The sequence below is a fragment of the Rhincodon typus genome, chromosome 2 (genome assembly GCF_021869965.1).
Source record: "Rhincodon typus isolate 14 chromosome 2, sRhiTyp1.1, whole genome shotgun sequence".
NCBI classification, from domain to species: domain Eukaryota; kingdom Metazoa; phylum Chordata; class Chondrichthyes; order Orectolobiformes; family Rhincodontidae; genus Rhincodon; species Rhincodon typus.
In genome coordinates, this window is record NC_063333.1 from 39,097,910 (window position 1) to 39,116,021 (window position 18,112).

At 43.1% G+C, this 18,112-nt stretch overlaps 1 protein-coding gene across 1 annotated transcript in view; it reads right to left on the minus strand.

Annotated features, from left to right (window-relative positions):
• armc3 (armadillo repeat containing 3) overlaps positions 1–16,911 on the minus strand; it is a 149,603-nt gene extending 132,692 nt beyond the window's left edge. Inside the window, exons 1-2 of the mRNA XM_048606892.1 lie at positions 16,818–16,911; positions 3,381–3,429 (exon numbers count right to left, since the gene is read on the minus strand). Of these exons, the coding sequence (XP_048462849.1) occupies positions 3,381–3,428 (48 nt within the window). The 5' untranslated portion in view covers position 3,429; positions 16,818–16,911. The remainder of the gene's footprint in view (positions 1–3,380; positions 3,430–16,817) is intronic.
• Positions 16,912–18,112: the final 1,201 nt, after the last annotated feature.

The following is an 18,112-nucleotide window of genomic DNA, read 5'->3' on the forward strand; positions in this document are numbered from 1 at the left end:
ATCCAGTGTAAAGCTGTCTGGGGAAATGCACAGAAATGTAGGAAGAAGGTCAATGCCCTTTTCCACGCCACTTACATAAGTGCTACCATCTTCTGTCCGAGGCCTCTCAGTCAGTCTGTCTCTGGTACTGTACCCACCTCCCACCAAGCTTATATTCTACTAATTCCCCCTACTGTCTGCAACATCTTCCTCACTCACTCCCAAACACCCCAAACCCTGACACCACTACTCTGTATGCCTTCTGCACTGCATATTCACTCATTCAGGACATCTCTCCATCTGCACCAAAAGTAAAGCTGTGTTTTTATCTCCCTTATAAGATGCCTCTCTCAGGAGGAAACCAACCTAAAATAGGGCAGAAAGAGTCAGGGATGGGTGGTGGGCTACATGGCAATTGGCTCCTTACCCCTTATGAATTATCGAAGGACTGATGACAATATGACAAGCTTCCTGATTTTTTTTTGTATACTCAATAGCCACTAATAAGCAATAATTTTCCTTAATAGGCATTCATCACCGTCTAGTGAGAATCTCTTCTTGGTATCTGGAACTTAGTTAAAAATTGCAACAAGTTGCGTCCAACATTTGAGATGGGCCCCACAGAGTTCTACCAGATTTCCCACCATAGCCCACATCAGGCCACCAAGAAGATTCAACCCACTGATTTCATTTTATTGGGCATCCTATTCCCACCTCTCCTCCATCATTCAACTCTATAGTTCATACCTGCATGAAAGCTGCAGTGAGATTTGGAGTCAAACATTTAACCTTTTCACAGATTAGTGTCTATATTTTGCACATCTATTTGTGAAGTCTCTTGACATTATTTTTATCAAAGGTGTCAGTTACGTTGTTGTGTAATTTCTTATGAGGCAGTCCAGTAGGATTGAGGTTGACTTGTTCCCCTTGCAGTTTGGATTCTGAGCAATATTCCTGATTTTTTTTTTAATCTTCTGCATGGATCTCCAAGATTCATACATGATAGTGACTTTCAGAACGAAAATGGCATTAGAAGTTCAATCACTATGCAAGGAACCCTTGAAGCGGCTACGCGCAGCCACAAAACTGAGAGGTCGATGAATTGCAGGGGTTTGGCGGGACGGTGGGGGGAGGGCGGAAGTGGTGGTGGTGAAGAGTCTTATAGAGACTTATAAAATTCTAACAGGACTGGACAGGAAAGATGTTCCCAATGGTGGGTGTGTCAAGAACCAGGGGACACAGCCTGAGGATTCGGGATGGACCATTTAGGATGGAGATGAGGAGACATTTCTTCACCCAAAGAGTAGTGAGCCTGTGGAATTCATTACCACAAGGAAAGAGTTGACGCCAAAATGCTGAATCTGTTCAAGAGGCAGCTAGATGTCGCACTTGGGGTGAATGGGATCAAAGGTTATGGAGAAAGCAGGATTAGGCTACTGAGTTGGATGATCAGCCATGATGGTAATGAATGGTGGAGTGGGCTCGAAGAGCCAAATGGCGTCCTCCTGCTCCTATCTTCAATGTTTATACATAGTGTTGGTTGTGAGATGTTGAAATCCAATGTTTGATCTGCAGAATCTGTCACATATGGGCAGGTAGTATTTGGTGAGTCACGCATGGGGGTTTCCTGCCATTATTGAGTTCTAAGTAGAGCAGTTGATTCAGAAGTCCGAAGTGTCAGATGTACAAACAAATTGTCCCAACCAGTGCACCTGAGTTTGGGTAATTAGCACTTCAATGCTGGTTATGTTGCCTTAGGAGAAGATGCTACTATTGGACTGCCTTTCTGTCTATTCAATTTGGAGAATCGTGAGAAAGCATCATTGATAGTACTTCTTCAATACTTTTATGTGTTTTCTATAGGTTGTCCAATCTCCATGATATGTAAGAATTCAGAGATCACTGTTGTCTTGAAAACCATGACCTTACTCCCAGATTAAAGGTCCTCAAATATTCATTTCCCCAGTCAGCCAAAGGCTGAGCTGGCATACTGGAAGCAACAATGAATTTTGTCATATATGTCTGCCTTCATCAAGAGAAGGCTCCCAAGATATGGAGAATGGTACTCATTTTATAGGATCTCACCACTGATCTTAATCGAAGTGGGGAGGTGTGTTGTTAGAGTTTTGGATGAGGATCTTTGTCTACCAGTTATTTAGAGAAAAACCCATTTTCTGATAAGCTTCACAAAAGAAATTGACTGACCTGGAGCTCAGATTTTGAGTAAGTGGGCACACAGGTGTACTGAAGTTCAATTACTGAATTTGGAGTCATTTTGGATTGATGGCAGTTACTCTATATGATCCTAATGCCTGTGGTTAATTTTCTGGAGGTGATGTACAATATTGCAAGAAGCAAGAATGGAGAAAAAGGCGAATGCTATATGGACTTATTTGAAACCAGTTTTTACCAAAATGATGTCTGTGGTAGTTCTGTTGGTGAGCATCATGGCTTGCATGTTATCTTGGAATAGACAGAGGATGGCAAAAAATTTCTGAGGGCGGTCAAAGTTGAGGAAGATACTCAATTTGTTTTGCAGGTGATTGAGTCAAAGTATTTTCTGAGAGCAGGAAATTGTACATACAGTGCTCGGTGCTGCTGTTCCTTACGTTTTCCTATAAATGAATACTATGTTTGTTGTATAAATTAGACAATGCAGCTGAAAGGCTGGTGAGGGGAATTAGCATAGACAATGTGTTGGGATGCTGTCTGCCTGAATCTACAGGCTTTAAAAAAAAAATCAGCCTAGATTTAGAAACAAAGAAATTCCCCATGTGATTTATTTGACTCGGATTATCTAGTGGACAATATTCTCTCTAGGGGTTCCACAGCAACCCTAAAGACTCCACATGCAAGTCAGTCCCTTGTGCATAGCCAAGATAAAAAAAAGGGGCTGAAAACTTAAATAAATCGCCTATGCAATCCAAAAACAATTAGAAGGTATGTTGCTATTGGAACTTAATAAAGCTTCATATGAGGTTTTTTGAAAAAGAATTTAACCTAGATGGAACTAATAGCAGATTAAAACTTATTAGGCAATAAAAACAAAGTTAAACATCAATAAAAAAAAGAGCCTTTCCAGCCAGAGAGATGAATAATGGAGTTTTGGCATGTCTCTATCGAGTCCCTTGCTACTTACACCAATGATAACCATACAAAGGCTCAATGAATTTGTCCAGCTCATTAACTATGACTACAGCATTTTTTTTTTGAACAGCAAAAAAAGCCATCTGGAATTTGGCTTTTGTGGGAAACAAAATTCAAATAAAATGTGGATCTATGCCTGATCACACTTCTAAATATCAGTTACTCAAACATCTTGCACAACTAGTCAGGATGTGAAATATTTCAGTAAGTGACTAATGGTTTTGTGGACATTTATATTTAAAACAATAACTTACTGCATCTTTTGGAGATGCCTCAATTTCCTTCTTTTGTTTCTTACCCATCCTATGTGAAAGAAAAGTACAGATATACATGAATGAATTATTTTACATTAGTAAACATCTGAATAAATGTTTAATCTAGTCAGAGTATTAAGAATACTTCATACAAATCCCCATAAAGTACAAACATGTGAGCAGAAGAACATTTGAATCAGGAGCAGCAGTAGTCATTGCTGCAGTAAACAACTCATGCCTGCCCCACTATTCAAAAACATTATACCTGATCTCATTATGACAAGAGCTCATCTCAATAACTTTTCTCCCCCTAACTTTTTGGGAATCTCTCTAACTCTGCCTCAAATTTTAAAGTTTCTGCTTCCATCACCTTTTGATGAAAAGACTCCCAAAATTTCAGGACCTTATGTGAGAAAAAAATTCTCCTAACCTCCGCTTCAAATGGGCAACCTATTATTTTTAAAAGGTGAGCCCTAGGTCTAGATTCTCTCACAAACAAAATATCCCATTTCATATTCACCACATCAGACTCCCTCAGGATCTTATATGCTTCATCAAGTCCCCTCTTCCTCTTATAAACACCGGTAGATATAAACTTAACCTGTCCAACCATTCCTCATAATACAACTCACCTATTCCGATATGACAGAATCACAGAATTGTTATCGTGCTAAAGAAGGCCACTCAGCTCATTCTGTTCGCACTGTCTTTCTAAGCATTTTAATTTATTACCAACCTCCTGCCTTTTCAGAAGAGGCAACATATCAGACTCAGTAAGTTAACTCTGTTTCTCTTTGAACAGATGCTGCCTGCTGAGTTTCTCCAGCACTTTCTATTTTCACAGATACATCAAAGTCTTTCTGTTTTTGCACGTCCTTTAGAATAGTACAGTTCATTTTATACTGTCTCTCTATGTTCTTTGTACTAAAATGCATCAGCTCACACTTCTCCATATTGAACTTCGTCTGTCACATATCTTCCCACTCCACCATGTCAATGTCCTTTTGAAGTTCTACACTGTCCACTTCACAGTTTACAATTCCCCAGAATTTTGTGTCATCTGCAAACTTCGAAAACATCCCCTGCATACATCTAGATCATTTATACATGCGCATCAGGGAAAGATCCCATTAAAATCTCACTAATGTCCTTCAGAGAAGGAACTCTGCCATCCTCACCAAGGCTGGTCTCATGTGAGTCCAGACCAATAGCATAGCAAGCCATTCAGTTGTACCAATCGCTACAAAATCTCAAGAAATGAAACCAGACAGAACACTTGGCATCAACCTAGGCACCAGAAAAGACAACAGCAGATAAAACCCTATCAATCCTGCATAGTCCTCTTTACTAACATCTGGGGGCGAGTGCCAAAATTGGGAGAGCTGTCTCACAGACTGGTCAAGCAATGGTCTGACACAGGCATACTTACAGACAATATCCCAGACACCACCATCACAATCCCTGGATATGTCCTGTCCCACCGGTAGGAAATACCCAGCAGAGGTCGCGGCATAATCGGAGGGATATGCCCTGGAGTCCTCAACATTGACTCCAGACTACATGAAGTCTCGTGGCTTCAGGTTAAACATGGGCAAGGAAATGTCTTGCTGATTACCATGCACTGTCCTCCTTCAGCTGATGAATCAGTACTCCTCTATGTCGAACACACTTAGCGGAAGCACTGAAGATTGCAAGGGCTCAAAATGTACTCTAGGTAGGGAATTTCAATGTCCACCACCAAGTGTGGCTCAGCAGCAGTACTATTGATCGAGCTGCTCCGATCCTAAAGGACATAACTGCTGGACTGGGTCTTCAGCGGATGGTGAGGAAATGAACAAGAGGTAAAAAACATACATGACCTCATTCTTGCCAATCTGCCAGCTGCAGATGCATTTATCCATGACAGTATAGATAACAGCGACCACCACACAGGCTTCCACATTGAGAATAACCTCCATCATGTTGTGCAGCACTATCACTGTGCTAAAAGGAACAGAGTTCAAACAGATCTAGCAACTCAAGACTGGCCATCCATGAGGTGCTGTGGGCCATCAACACCAGGAGAATTGCAATCCAGCACAATCTGTAAACGCATGGTCCGGCATATCCCCCACTTAACTGTTACCATCAAACCAGGGATCAACCTTGGTTCAACAAAGTGTGCACGAGGGCATGCCAGGAGCAGCACCAGGCATAACTGAAGATGAGGTGTCAACCTGGTGAAGCCACCAAACAGGACTACTTGCATGTCAAACAGCATAAGCAGCAAGTGATAGACAAAGCTAAGCGATCCCACAACCATGGATTCGATCTAAGCTCTGCAGTCTGCCACATTAAGTTGTGAATGTTGGTGGACAATTAAACAACTCACTGAAGGAGGAGGCTCCACAATATCCCCATCCTCAATGATGCAAGAGTCCAGCACATCAGTGCAAAAGATAACGCTGAAACTTTCACAGCATTCTTCTGCCAGAGTGCCATGTAGATGATCCAGCTTGGCCTCCTCCAGTGGTCCCCAGCATTACAGATACTAGTTTCAGCCATTTGATTCACTCTATGTGATATCAAGAAACAGTTGGAGACACTGGATGGTGCAAAGGCTAGAGGCCCTGACAACATTCCAGCAAGTACTGAAGACTTCTGGTCCAGAATTTGCTGCTCCCCTAAACAGGCTGTTCCTGTACAGATACAACACTGGCATCTACCCAACATTATGGAAAATTGCCCAGGTATGTCCTGTACATAAAATGCAGGACAAATCCAACCTGGCTAACTACCGCCCCATCAGTCTACTGTTGATCATCAGTCAAGTAGTGGAAGGTGTCATCAGGCAGCACCTGCTCAGTAATAACCTGCTCAGTGATGCCCAGTTTGGGTTCTGCCAGGGCCACTCAACCTCGTCACAACCTTGTTTCAAACATGGACAAAGAGCTGAATTCCAGAGGTGACAGCACTTGACATCAAGTCTGCATTCGACTGATTGTGGCATCAAGGAGCCCTAGCAATACTGGAAGCAACGGGTATCAGGGGGCAAACTCTCTCGTGGTTGGAGTCATACCTGGAACATAGGAAGATGGTTGTTTTGTTGGAGGTCAGTTATCTCAGCTCCAGGACAGCTCTACTGGTGTTCGTCAGGGTAGCGTCCTCGGCCCAACCATCTCTGGCAGCTTCATCAATGTCCTTCTCTCCATTAGAAGGTCAGAAGTGGGACTGGTTGATGATGATTGCACAATGTTCAGCACCATTTGCTACTCCTCAGGTACTGAAGCAGTCCATTTCAAATGCAACAAGACCTGGACAATATCCAGATTTGAGCTGACAAGTGGCAAGTGACATTCGCGCCACACAAATTCCAGGCTATGGCCATCACCAATAAGAAACCATCTAACCACCGCCCCTTAACATTCAAGGGTATTACCATTACTGAATCCCCCATCAATATACCAGGTGTTACTATTTGTCAGAAAATCAACTAGACTCACCACATAAACAAAGTGACTACAAGAGCAGACCAGATGCTACGAATACTGTAGCAAGTAGTTCACCTCCTGACTCCCCAAAGCCTGTCCACCATCTGCAAGGCACAAGTCAGGAGTGTGATGCAGTCCAGAATGGATGCAGTCCCAACAACATTCAAGAAGCTTGATACTAACCAGGACAAAGCAGCCCGCTTGACTGGCAGTACACCCACAAGCATCAACTCCCTCCACCACCAATGCTCAATAGCAGCAGTATATGTTATCGACAAGATGCATTGCAGAAATTCACCAAAGGTCTTCAGACAGCACGTTCCAAACCCACGACCACTTCCATCTCGAAGGACAAGGGCAGCAGATATATGAGAACACCAACACCTTCAAGTACCCTCCAAACCACAAACCATTCTAACTTGGAAATATATCACTGTTCCTTTTCACTGTCGCTCGGTCAAAATATTGGAATTTCCTCCCTAATGGTATTGTGATTCAACCCACAGCAGGCAGACAGCAGCAGTTCAAGAAGTTAGCTCACCACCACTTTCTCAAGGGCAACTAGGAACAGGCAATAAATGCTGGCCAGTGAGCAATGCCCACATCCCACAAGTGTATATAAAAAAACTACAAAACCTTCTTCCAGCCTGAAAAATATCCAAAAACTGTTACTCTCCACTTACTATTATTAGCTAATTTTGTATTAACGTTGCTATCATCCCTTTCATTCCTTTCTTTCATTTTCATGGCACTGCAGGTTGTGCCTCTTGGTAACCTGGTTCTAGCAGTTCTGGATGCCTAACTCTATCCCTGGTTGGGAAGAGGTTGCTGCTTCAAGATGTCATTCTGTTAAGATGTATCTCTCCAAAATAGCTGTTTTCAATCACAATCAAAATAGAATAGTTGTAAACATTAATTTGAATGAATTATTGTTCCACAAAAGCAAAGTCAATGGTGGTGAAATTCCTTGAGATATCCATTCTCTATCCTGTTCAACATTGCAGAAGCTTTTGAGTATTCACACTTTTTGGCGTCTAAATGGACTAGTCTGGAATCCTTGAATTATTTAATGACATCTGCAATTGATTTTTAAGACAAAACAGTCTGCAGTTGAATCCAAAAGAGAAAAGTCATGCAGTTAGAGAGAATGTTGGTCCCAAATAATTCTTTATTAATTTACTTATCTTTACTAAAGTGTGTTCTTGTTCCCCAATACATAAAACTTCAAATTTTCCTCCTCATTTTTATATAATTTTATTCCGTCCCTCTGCAACCTCCCTACAATTACAGAAATTTCTGCATTCTTTGGTCCTCTGGCACTAGTTTTTAGTATATCTGTATTCCCTTCACCATTACTACCTCCATCTGAAAGTCTCACCTTAAACCACTCCAACTGTAAAAGTTTTTTCAATATGTATAATTTCAATAATACATTCAGGCACACCATTCTAATAATTCAGTCTGTGACTTTGCTACACTAGCCTTTCTATTTCAATTTGTAAAGTGCTTCAGAACATTTTCTATATTGAAGTTGCTATCTAATTGCAAGTTGTAATGTGTACTGTGTCTCAGTGGTTAGCATTGCTGCCTCACAGCACCATGGATCCAGAATCGATTCCAGCCTCAGGTGACTGTGTAGAGTTTGCATATTCTCCCTGCGTCTGTGTTAGCTTCTGTTGGATGCTCTGGTTTCTTCCCACAGTCCAAAGATGTGCCAGTTAGGTGGATGCTAAATTGTTCATAGGTCCAGAGATGTGTAGGCTAAGTGGATTAGCCATCGTAAATGTGGGGTTACGTGTATAGGGTAGGGGCTGGGTCTGGATGGGATGCTATTCAGTGGGTCTGAATAGACTCTTTCAGCACTGTAGGGATTCTATAATTCTGTGTACTTATGGTTGAATGGTTAAGTGATGGGTTAGAAATCCTCTGGAGGAATCCCTGCACAATTTTGAATTCTGCTAATTACCACTAACACGGTCCATGTCACTGTGATTAAGGCTCTTGTGGTGCAACGGCAGTGTCCAGGTTCAAGTCCCACCTGCTCCAGAGGGTGTCATAATCTGTCTGAAAAGGTTAATTATCTACAAATATCTATAATTGCAAGCTATTAACTGCTGACAATAATCTGGATTTTCAGAAAGTTGCCTGCCACTTCAACGCACCACTATGTTCCCTCGCCAATATTTATTTCACTGCCTGCTGTGCTCAAGCAAGGCTCAATGCAAACTGGAAGAACAGCATCTCATTTTCTGCTTAGGGGCCATTTAGCCTTCAGGATTCAATATTGAGTTCAATGATTTTAGAACCTAAACAGCTGTTTCCATGTCCTTTACCCACCCCTGTTCTCCAGGGCCTGTCATAACATGGGCTCCTTCCAGCCAATCCAGTTTCACCTACTTATGGTACCCATTGTCAGCTTTTCTTTCTCCCTGACACACTATTTTCCATCCCTTTGTCTCCCTAGCTATCATTCTGTTCACCTGGGCTCCATCTCCACCTATCCACTCACTCCTTCCCCTACCCCTTCAGCACATCTATCACCTTTTCCTAGATACTATCAGTTCTGAAGAAGGGTCACTGGACTCGAAATGCTAACTCTGCTTTCCCTCCACAGATGGAACCTACTGAGTTTCTCCAGCAATTTCTATTTAAATATCTAAGAATGAGGTGTCAATCTGGTGAAGCTACAAATCAGGACTACTTACCTGTCAAATAGCATATGCAAGTGATTGACAGAGCTAAGCGATTTCACAGGTGAGATTGAAGCTCTGCAATCCTACCACAACAAGGCATGAATGGTGGTAGGCAATTAAACTACTCACTGCTATTGACGGTCCACTGTGGCTCACGGATGTCCAGTCTTGAGTCAATAGATCTATTTGAATCTCTCTCATTTAGCATGGTGACAGTGCAACACAACAAAATCTACTGTATTCTCAATGTGACAAAAAAACTTAGTCTCCACAACAACTGTGCGGTGGTCATTCCTAACTGTACCGTCATGGAGAGGCGCATCTGCAACAGGATGTCTACCTGTCACAGACCTAGACCCTATATCTTTTAGGTGTCGACCACTCATTAAGTAGTGGTGTTGCCGACCCACTCTTCCTAGGAATCAACCCACTCAAGTCAATCATGGTGCTGCTGAACCACCTTCGTGATGGACAATGAAGTCTCCCACCTAGAGTAGATTCTATGCCCTTACCACCTTCAGTGTTTCCTCCAAGTTGTGTTATAGGATGTTGTAATCAGCAGGAGTTTTCCTTCCCCATGTTTAATCCAATGCCATGAGATTGTATGGAATGCAGAATCAAAATGGAGGGCTCCCAGTGCAACTGCTTCTTGACTTTATACCACAGTGCCACCATCCCCGTTGTGTCTGTCCTGCCAGCGGGAAAGGACATACCAAGGGATGATGGTATTGACTGGCACATTTCTTGTAAGATATAATTCTGTGAGCATGACTGTGTCAGACAATTGCTTACCTAGTCTGTAAGACAGCTCTCTCACTTTTGGCACTAGCTCCCAAAGGAGGACTTGTAGGGTCAACGGAACAGAGTTTGAAATTATCATCTTCAGTGCATTAGTCAATGTCAGGTGAGTTATCCGGTTTCACGCAACTTTTGAGACTTTGTAGCTGTTGCTACAACTGAATAGCTTGCTATTCCATTTCAGGAGGACGAACACATGGCTGTGGGTTTGAAGTTACATGTATACCAGACCTGATAAGAAAAGTTTCCTTCCCTAAGGGACATCAATGAACCAGATAAGTTATTATGACAATCAATCTTGGTCATCGGCAGAAATTTTAAATTCCAGATTTTTTCTGAATTCAAATTCCATCTCCAGAACGTGACCAGGGTCTCTGGATAATTAATCCAGCGACAATACCACGACGTCATCACTTTCCCCCATTGCACCAGTTTGGACCAGAGATTTTGATGAGTCGTTTCTTTTGGCACCTTCTAATTACTTTTAGTTCTTTGCTGATGGCATAAGATTGTTTGTACACTGCTTCTCCCTTTCATTCACTGTTTCATAATTCAGCCTTTCACTGTCTTTCAAGGCATTTTATTACTCCTTCAAGATGGAATTTGTAGAGAAAGGCGAGTTACTGGAGACATTCTGGCACTTTTTTTCCTTATTCATTTGTAGGATGTAGACGTCGCTGGCTGGCCAGCATTTCTTGCCCATCCTTTGTTGCCCTTGAGAAGGTGGTGGTGAGCTGCCTTCTTGAATGGCTGCAGTCCTCCTGCTGTGGGTTGACCTACAATGCTATTAGGGAGGGAATTCCAGGATTTTGACCCAGCGACAGTGAAGGAACGGCGATTTATTTCCAAGTCAGGATGGTGAGTGATTTGGAGGGGAACTTGGAGGTGCCGGTGTTCCCATATGTCTGATGTCCTTGTCTTTCTGATGGAAGTGGTCGTGGGTTTGGAAGGAGGATCTTTGGTGAATTTCTGCATGCATCTTGTAAATAGTACACACTGCTGCTGCTGAGCATCGGTAGTGGAGGGAGTGAATGCTTGTGGGTGTAGTGCCCTTCAAGCAGGCTGCTTTGTCCTGGATGGTGTCAAGCTTCTGGAGTGTTGTTGGGGCTGCACTCATCCAGGCAAGTGGGGATTATTCCATCACACTCCTGACTTGTGCCTTGTAGATGATGGACAGGCTTTGGGGAGTCAGGAGGTGAGTTACTTGCTACAGTATTCCTAGCTTCTGGCCTGCACTTGTAGCCACTGTGTTAATGTGGTGAGTCCAGTTGAGTTTCTGGTCAATGGTAACCCCCAGGATGTTGATAGTGGGGGATTCAGCAATGGTAACACCACTGAATATCAAGGGGTGGTGGTTAGATTGTCTCTTATTGGTGGTGGTCATAGACTGGCATTTGTGTGGCACAAATGTCACTTGCCACTTGTCAGCCCAAGCCTGGATATTGTCCAGATCTTGTTGCACGTGAGCATGGACTGCTTCAGTATCTGAGGAGTCACGAATGGTGCTGAACATTGTGCAATCATCGGCAAACATCCCCACTTCTGACCTTATGATGGAGGGAAGGTCATTGATGAAGCAGCTGAAGGTGGTTGGGCCTAGGACACTACCCTGAGGAATTCCTGCAGAGATGTCCTGGAGCTGAGATGATTGACCTCCCACAACCACAAGCATCTTCCTATGTGTCAGGTATGACTCCAACCACCAGAGAGTTTACCCCCCGATACCCATTGATTCCAGTTTTGCTAGGGCTCCTTGATGCCACACTGTCAAATGCAGCCTTGATATCATGGGCTGTCACTCTCACCTCACCTGCACATAGGTAGAAGAGACAAGGAAAGAGATTTTTGCTGCTTTTGCATTGCAGGCTGGATTTTTCTCTGCTGCATTTGCTCCATACAAGCCATGGTCACCTAGTCAGGAGCTAGTCAAAACATTATTGTCAAGCCATTGTCTTCCTAGTTCAGGCTTTGTGTTGTCTAGTTTTAAGTTCATAAGACGATTAGAAATAGTAACAGGAGGACTCTGGCTGGCTTCTCAAGCCTGCTCCACCACACAACGACTGATCCTCATGTCCACTTTCCTGCCCTTTCCCCTATTGATCGAATACCCGTCCATCCGTCCCAACCTTAAATATATTCAAAGATTCTGTCCCACAGTTCTCTGTAGCAAGGAGTTCCAAAAACTCTCAATCCTTTGAGTTGAAATTCCTCCTCATCTCAGTCTTAAATTGGTGCCCTTAATTATGATACTATGCCCTCTAGTCCGAGACTCTCCAATCCTCTCAGCCTTTATCCTGTCAAACCCTTTAAGAATCCCATATGTTTCAATGCGGTCACCCCTCATTCTAAATTCCAGTAAGTAGAGTACAAAACTGTTTAATATTTGCTTATAAACAATCTCTCCATATCACGGATCATCTTAGTGAAGCTTCTGTGAACTGCCTCTGATGAAATGATATCTTTCCTTACATAAGAGGAGCAAAACTACTTACGGCAGTCTAGATGTAGTCTCATCAGCACCTTGTACAGTTGCAGTAAGACTTGCCACTTTTATATCCTCATCCCCTGGAAATAAGGGCCAGCATTCCATTAGCCTTTCTGATTACCTACTGCATCTGTGTGCTAGTTTTCTGTACTTCATGCATGAGTATCTCCAAGTCCCCTTGTGTAGCAGTTTTCTGAAACTTTTCTCCATTTGAACAGTTTTTTCTCCCTTCCAACATGAACAATTTCACATCTTCCCACATTGTAATCCAATGCCAACTTTTTGTCCACTTACTTAACCTATCAATATCTCTCTAAATTGTTTGTATCCCTCTCACAACCTGTCTTGCCAGTTATTTTTGGGCCTCCAGTAAATTAGTCAGACATGATTTCCCTTTCATGTTGATGCTGCTTGATTAGATTATGATTTTGCAAATGTTCGGCTAATACTTGCTAAATAATCGATTCCAATACTTTTCCAATAATAGATGTTAATCTAATCCACCTGTAGTTATCTGCTATTGCCTCCCTCCCTTCATTCCTTCCTTCCTTTCAGAACAGGTACGTCACTTTACCAATTGTCCAATCTTTCAGTACTTCTCCAGGATCAAAGGTTTTTTTTGGAATGTTACAACCAATGCTGCCATTAGCTCAGTAGCTATCAGAGGGCAACAAAAATAAAATAGAAGTAAGGAGGGAGAGGATTAAATATGAGGGCAAGCTAGCCAGTAATATAAATGAAGACTGTAAGAGTTTCTTCAAGTATATAAAGGGCAAAAGAGAGGCAAAGGTGGACATTGGACGACTGAAAATGACGCTGGAGAGATAGTAGTGGGGAACAAGGAAATGGCTGAAGACCTGAACAATTACTTTGCATCAGTCTTCACAGTGGAAGACACGAGTAATATCCCAAAAATTCAAGAGAGTCAGGGGGCAGAGCTGAGTATGGTGGCCATCACTAAGGAAAAGGTGCTAGTAAAACTGATTGGCCTGAAGGTAGATAAATCACCTGGACCAGATGGACTACACCCTAGAGTTCTAAAGGAGATAGCTGAAGAGATAGTGGAAGCATTAGTGGTGATCTTTCAGGAATCGCTAGAGTCCGGGAGGGTCCCAGACGACTGGAAAATTGCTAATGTGACACACCTGTTTAAAAAGGGAGTAAGACACAAGACAGAAAATTACAGGCCAATTAGCCTAACTTCAGTCATGGGTAAGATTTGAGTCCATTGTAAAGGATGAGATTTCTGAATATTTGCAAGTGTATGGTAAAGTAGGGCAAAGTCAGCATGGTTTCATCAAGGGGAGGTCATGCCTGACAAATCTGCTAGAATTCTTTGAGGAAGTAATCAGCAGGGTAGACTAAGGACAGCCAATGGATGTTATCTACCTGGACTTCAAGAAAGCCTTTGACAAGGTGCCGCACAGGAGGCTGCTGAGTAAGATAAGGGCCCACAGTGTTAGAGGCAAGGTGCTAGCATGGATAGAGGATTGGCTGTCTGGCAGAAAGCACAGAGTGGGGATAAAGGGGTCTTTTTCAGGATGGCAGCCGGTGTTCTGCAAGGATCAGTGCTGGACCACAACTTTTCACTTTGTACATTAATGATCTAGATGTAGGAACTGTGGGCATTCTGGCTAAGTTGCAGACGATACAAAGATAGATGGAGGGACAGGTAGTATTGAGGAGGTGGCGAGGTTGCAGAAGGATTTAGACAGGTTAGGAGAGTGGGCAAATAAGTGGCAGATGGAGTACAACATGGGAAAGTGTGAGGTCATGCACTTTGGTAAGAATAAAAGCATGGACTATTTTCTAAATGGGGAGAAAATTCAGAAATCTGAAGTGCAAAGAGACTTGGGAGTTCTAGTCCAGGATTCTCTCAAGGTAAACTTGCAGGTTGAGCCAGTAGTCAGGAAGGTAAATGCAATGTTGGCATTTATTTTAAGAGGACTTGAATATAAAAGCTGGGATGTACTACTGAGGCTTTATAAGGCTCTGGTCAGGCCACATTTGGAGTATTGTGTGCAGTTTTGGGCCCCATATCTCAGGAACGATGTACTGGCCCTGGAGCAGGTTCAGAGGACGTTCACGAGAATGGTCTCAGAAATGGAAAGCTTAACATATGAGGAACGTTTGAGGACTCTGGGACTATACTCATTGGAGTTTAGAAGGATGAGGGGGGTGATCTAATTGAAACTTTCAGAATACTGAATGTCCTGGACAGAGTGGATGTTGGGAAGATAGTTCCATTGGTAGGAGAGTCTAGGACCCGAGGGCACAGCCTTAAAGGAAAGGGAAGACCTTTTAGAAAGGAGATAATGAGAAACTTCTTCAGCCAAAGAGTGGTGAATCTATGGAATTCACTGCCACAGAAGGCTGTGGAGGCCAGGTCATTGAGTACGTTTAAGACTGAGCTGGATAGGTTCTTGATTATCATGGGGATCAAGGGTTACAAGGAGAAAGCAGGAGAATTGGGTTGAGTAACTTATCAGCCATGATTGAATAGCAGAGCAGACTCGATGGGCCAAATGGTCTAATTTCTGCTCCTTTGTCTTATGGTCTTAAGATCCTAGGATGAAAACCATCAGAGCCTGGGGACTCATTTGCCTTTCGCTCTCACTGTTCCACAAAAACGACAACATTGTAGGCAACTCACAATGTGCTCAAATAAATAGGATTTTTAAACCAGCAAACATCTTTTAGCACCATCCCCTAGGTTTAAAGCAGTATCTTCTTTTTCAGTCCACAGTCCAAAAAAGAAAGTTGTAAAATGCAGCCTGAACAACTGCAAAAACCAAAAGAACTGCAAATGCTGTAAATCAGAAACAAACAAATTGCTGGAAAGGCTCAGCAGGTCTGGCAGCATCTGTGGAGAGAAAGCAGAGTTAACGTTTCCGGTAGAGTTACCCTTCCTCAGAACAACTGCGATATATTTGGCTACTGAATTCTGAGGAAGGCTCATCTGATCTGAAATGTTAATTCGGCTGGCTCTTCACAGATGCTGCCAGACATGTTAATTTTTTCAGCAATTTCTGTTTTTGTTTCTGATTTACAGCATTCTCGGTTCTTTCCTTCATATTTGGCTGCTTATCGACAGCACTATTGCGGAAGGTTTGACTTCCCCCTAACTTGGCACTAGCCTAAACAGCATCAGAGGAGCAGGAAAGCTGAAGTTTCGGGTCTGGACCCTTCTTCCCAGACCCGAAATGTCAGCTTTCCCGCTCCTCTGTTGCTGCCTGGCCTGCTGTGTTTATCCAGCTCCACACCTGGTTATCTCAGACTCCAGCATCGGTAGTTCCTACTATCTCTTCGCACTAGACGACCTTGGGATACCCGGAATTCACATCTCACCGATCATTAGATCATTGTGGTTAACGTTTTTCAAGTAATGAGCACCGTTGCAAATCCAAACAGACTTGTATTGATCTGGTTCTCGGTACTTGCCCTGATATTGCTGGGTTCACGTCTCTTGTCACCCAGATTGAATAATCAAAACCCATTTAGTTGATAGTTTAACCTATTCGTCTCTTCATCTTAATTCTTATATCAGTTATTACAAAAAAAATCTGATCGTGGTGGCCAAAAATACTTCATAAAATAACCAACGAACAGAAACATTCGCAACAAGGGTAACATTAATCCCCGTGAACCTTTACCATCAGTTTAATAATACTCAAAATGAAAAGAAAGTGCTGGAGAAACTCAGCATGGTCTGGCAGCAGCTGTGGAGAAAAAGATTTCGAGTCCGGTGACCCTTCGTCAGTGTTTAATGTGACTCTCCTGGCTTACAATGGAGGGGGTGGGGGGTGGAAATGGACGTGGCATCATTAACCGACACCAACACCGCCAAAGGCCACACCACCTGCGGCCCCAGGACCGGGAAACAGACAAGGCGATAGTAAACAAATCGAGAGTCAGTCAATCAACCAACCGATCACGGATTCGTAGCCGGCTGTACGGACACCGAGCAGGACAAGCAAGCCCGGACACTCACCTGCCTCCAGACAGCGATGTCAGGCGCCAGGCCCCAGGCCCCGGGAACGGACGGTTGCCAGGCGACAGTAAAACGCCGCGCGAGCCTGCGCATGTAAACGGCTGGTGCCGCGCGCATAGAGCGAGCGTGGCGAAGCCTGGCATTACATCCTTTTCTGAAGAAGGGTCTAGGCCCGAAACGTCAGCCTTCCTGCTCCTCTGATGCTGCTTGGCTTGCTGTGTTCGTCCAGCTCTACACCAATTTATGTCAGATTAACCTGACTGTAGGCAACATCGGTGGTGAGGTTGCTGAATTTTCCCATTTAAACCCTTCGAGCCGCACGTTTTTGAGAGGTACACTTGGCACTAAAACTGAAGCCTTGGCGATGGATTACATTCTATCTGTTCTATCAGATAAATTTCTTTTCGCCCTGAAGATGGCTAACGAAATATAGGCTACAATTTAATTCCACTCGCTGACATCCCTCTCAATAATGCATTGTTGCCTTATAACCTATCTGAATCTAATTCTTCTCACCCCTTGGGCATTTTCTCTCAATCTGCTATTTAAAAATAAATATCTTGACTTATCTTCTACAAGACCAAATCTTACATGAGCTTTTAAAACTTTTAAAGATTCAAGAATGTTGACAATTAGTGGATACAAGACTGTGCATGAAAAAATTCTAAGGACGATAACAACTGTGAGGTTGTGACTGTCACAAAATGATGAAGAATTAACCCCAACTCTCTCAGAACCAGAATTTGGCACCCTTCAATTAGCTTATATGATATCAATATCTGAAAAAACATAATAAAAACCAAAAGAACTGCAGATGCTGTAAATCAGGAACAAAAACAAAGTTGCTGGAAAAAGCTTAGCAGGTCTGCAGCATTTGTGAAAGAACAAACAGCGCTGACCTTTCAAATCCAGTGACCCTTCCTCAAAAGTGATGGTGGCTGAGAAAACGTCAGTTTATATGCAGAAAAAAGGGAAGGGGATCGGGTAGGGAGTAAACAATAGGATAAAGCCTAAAGAGAGAGAAGAGCAGTTGGACAGACAAAGAGTTGATAACGATCAGGCTGGGAGGGTGAACAGTTGTTAATGGGAATTATTAGTGACTAACAACAGGTGGTGTGTAATGGCGGTCTATGTGATAACAAGGCCTGGTGAGTGGAGTAGGGGGCTGGGACTCCTCCATTCCCTTCCTCAACATTTCTGTTTCCATTTCTGGGGATAGACAGGCCACTAATATCCACTACAAACCCACTGACTCCCACAGCTACCTGGACTGTACATCCTCACATCCCACTTCC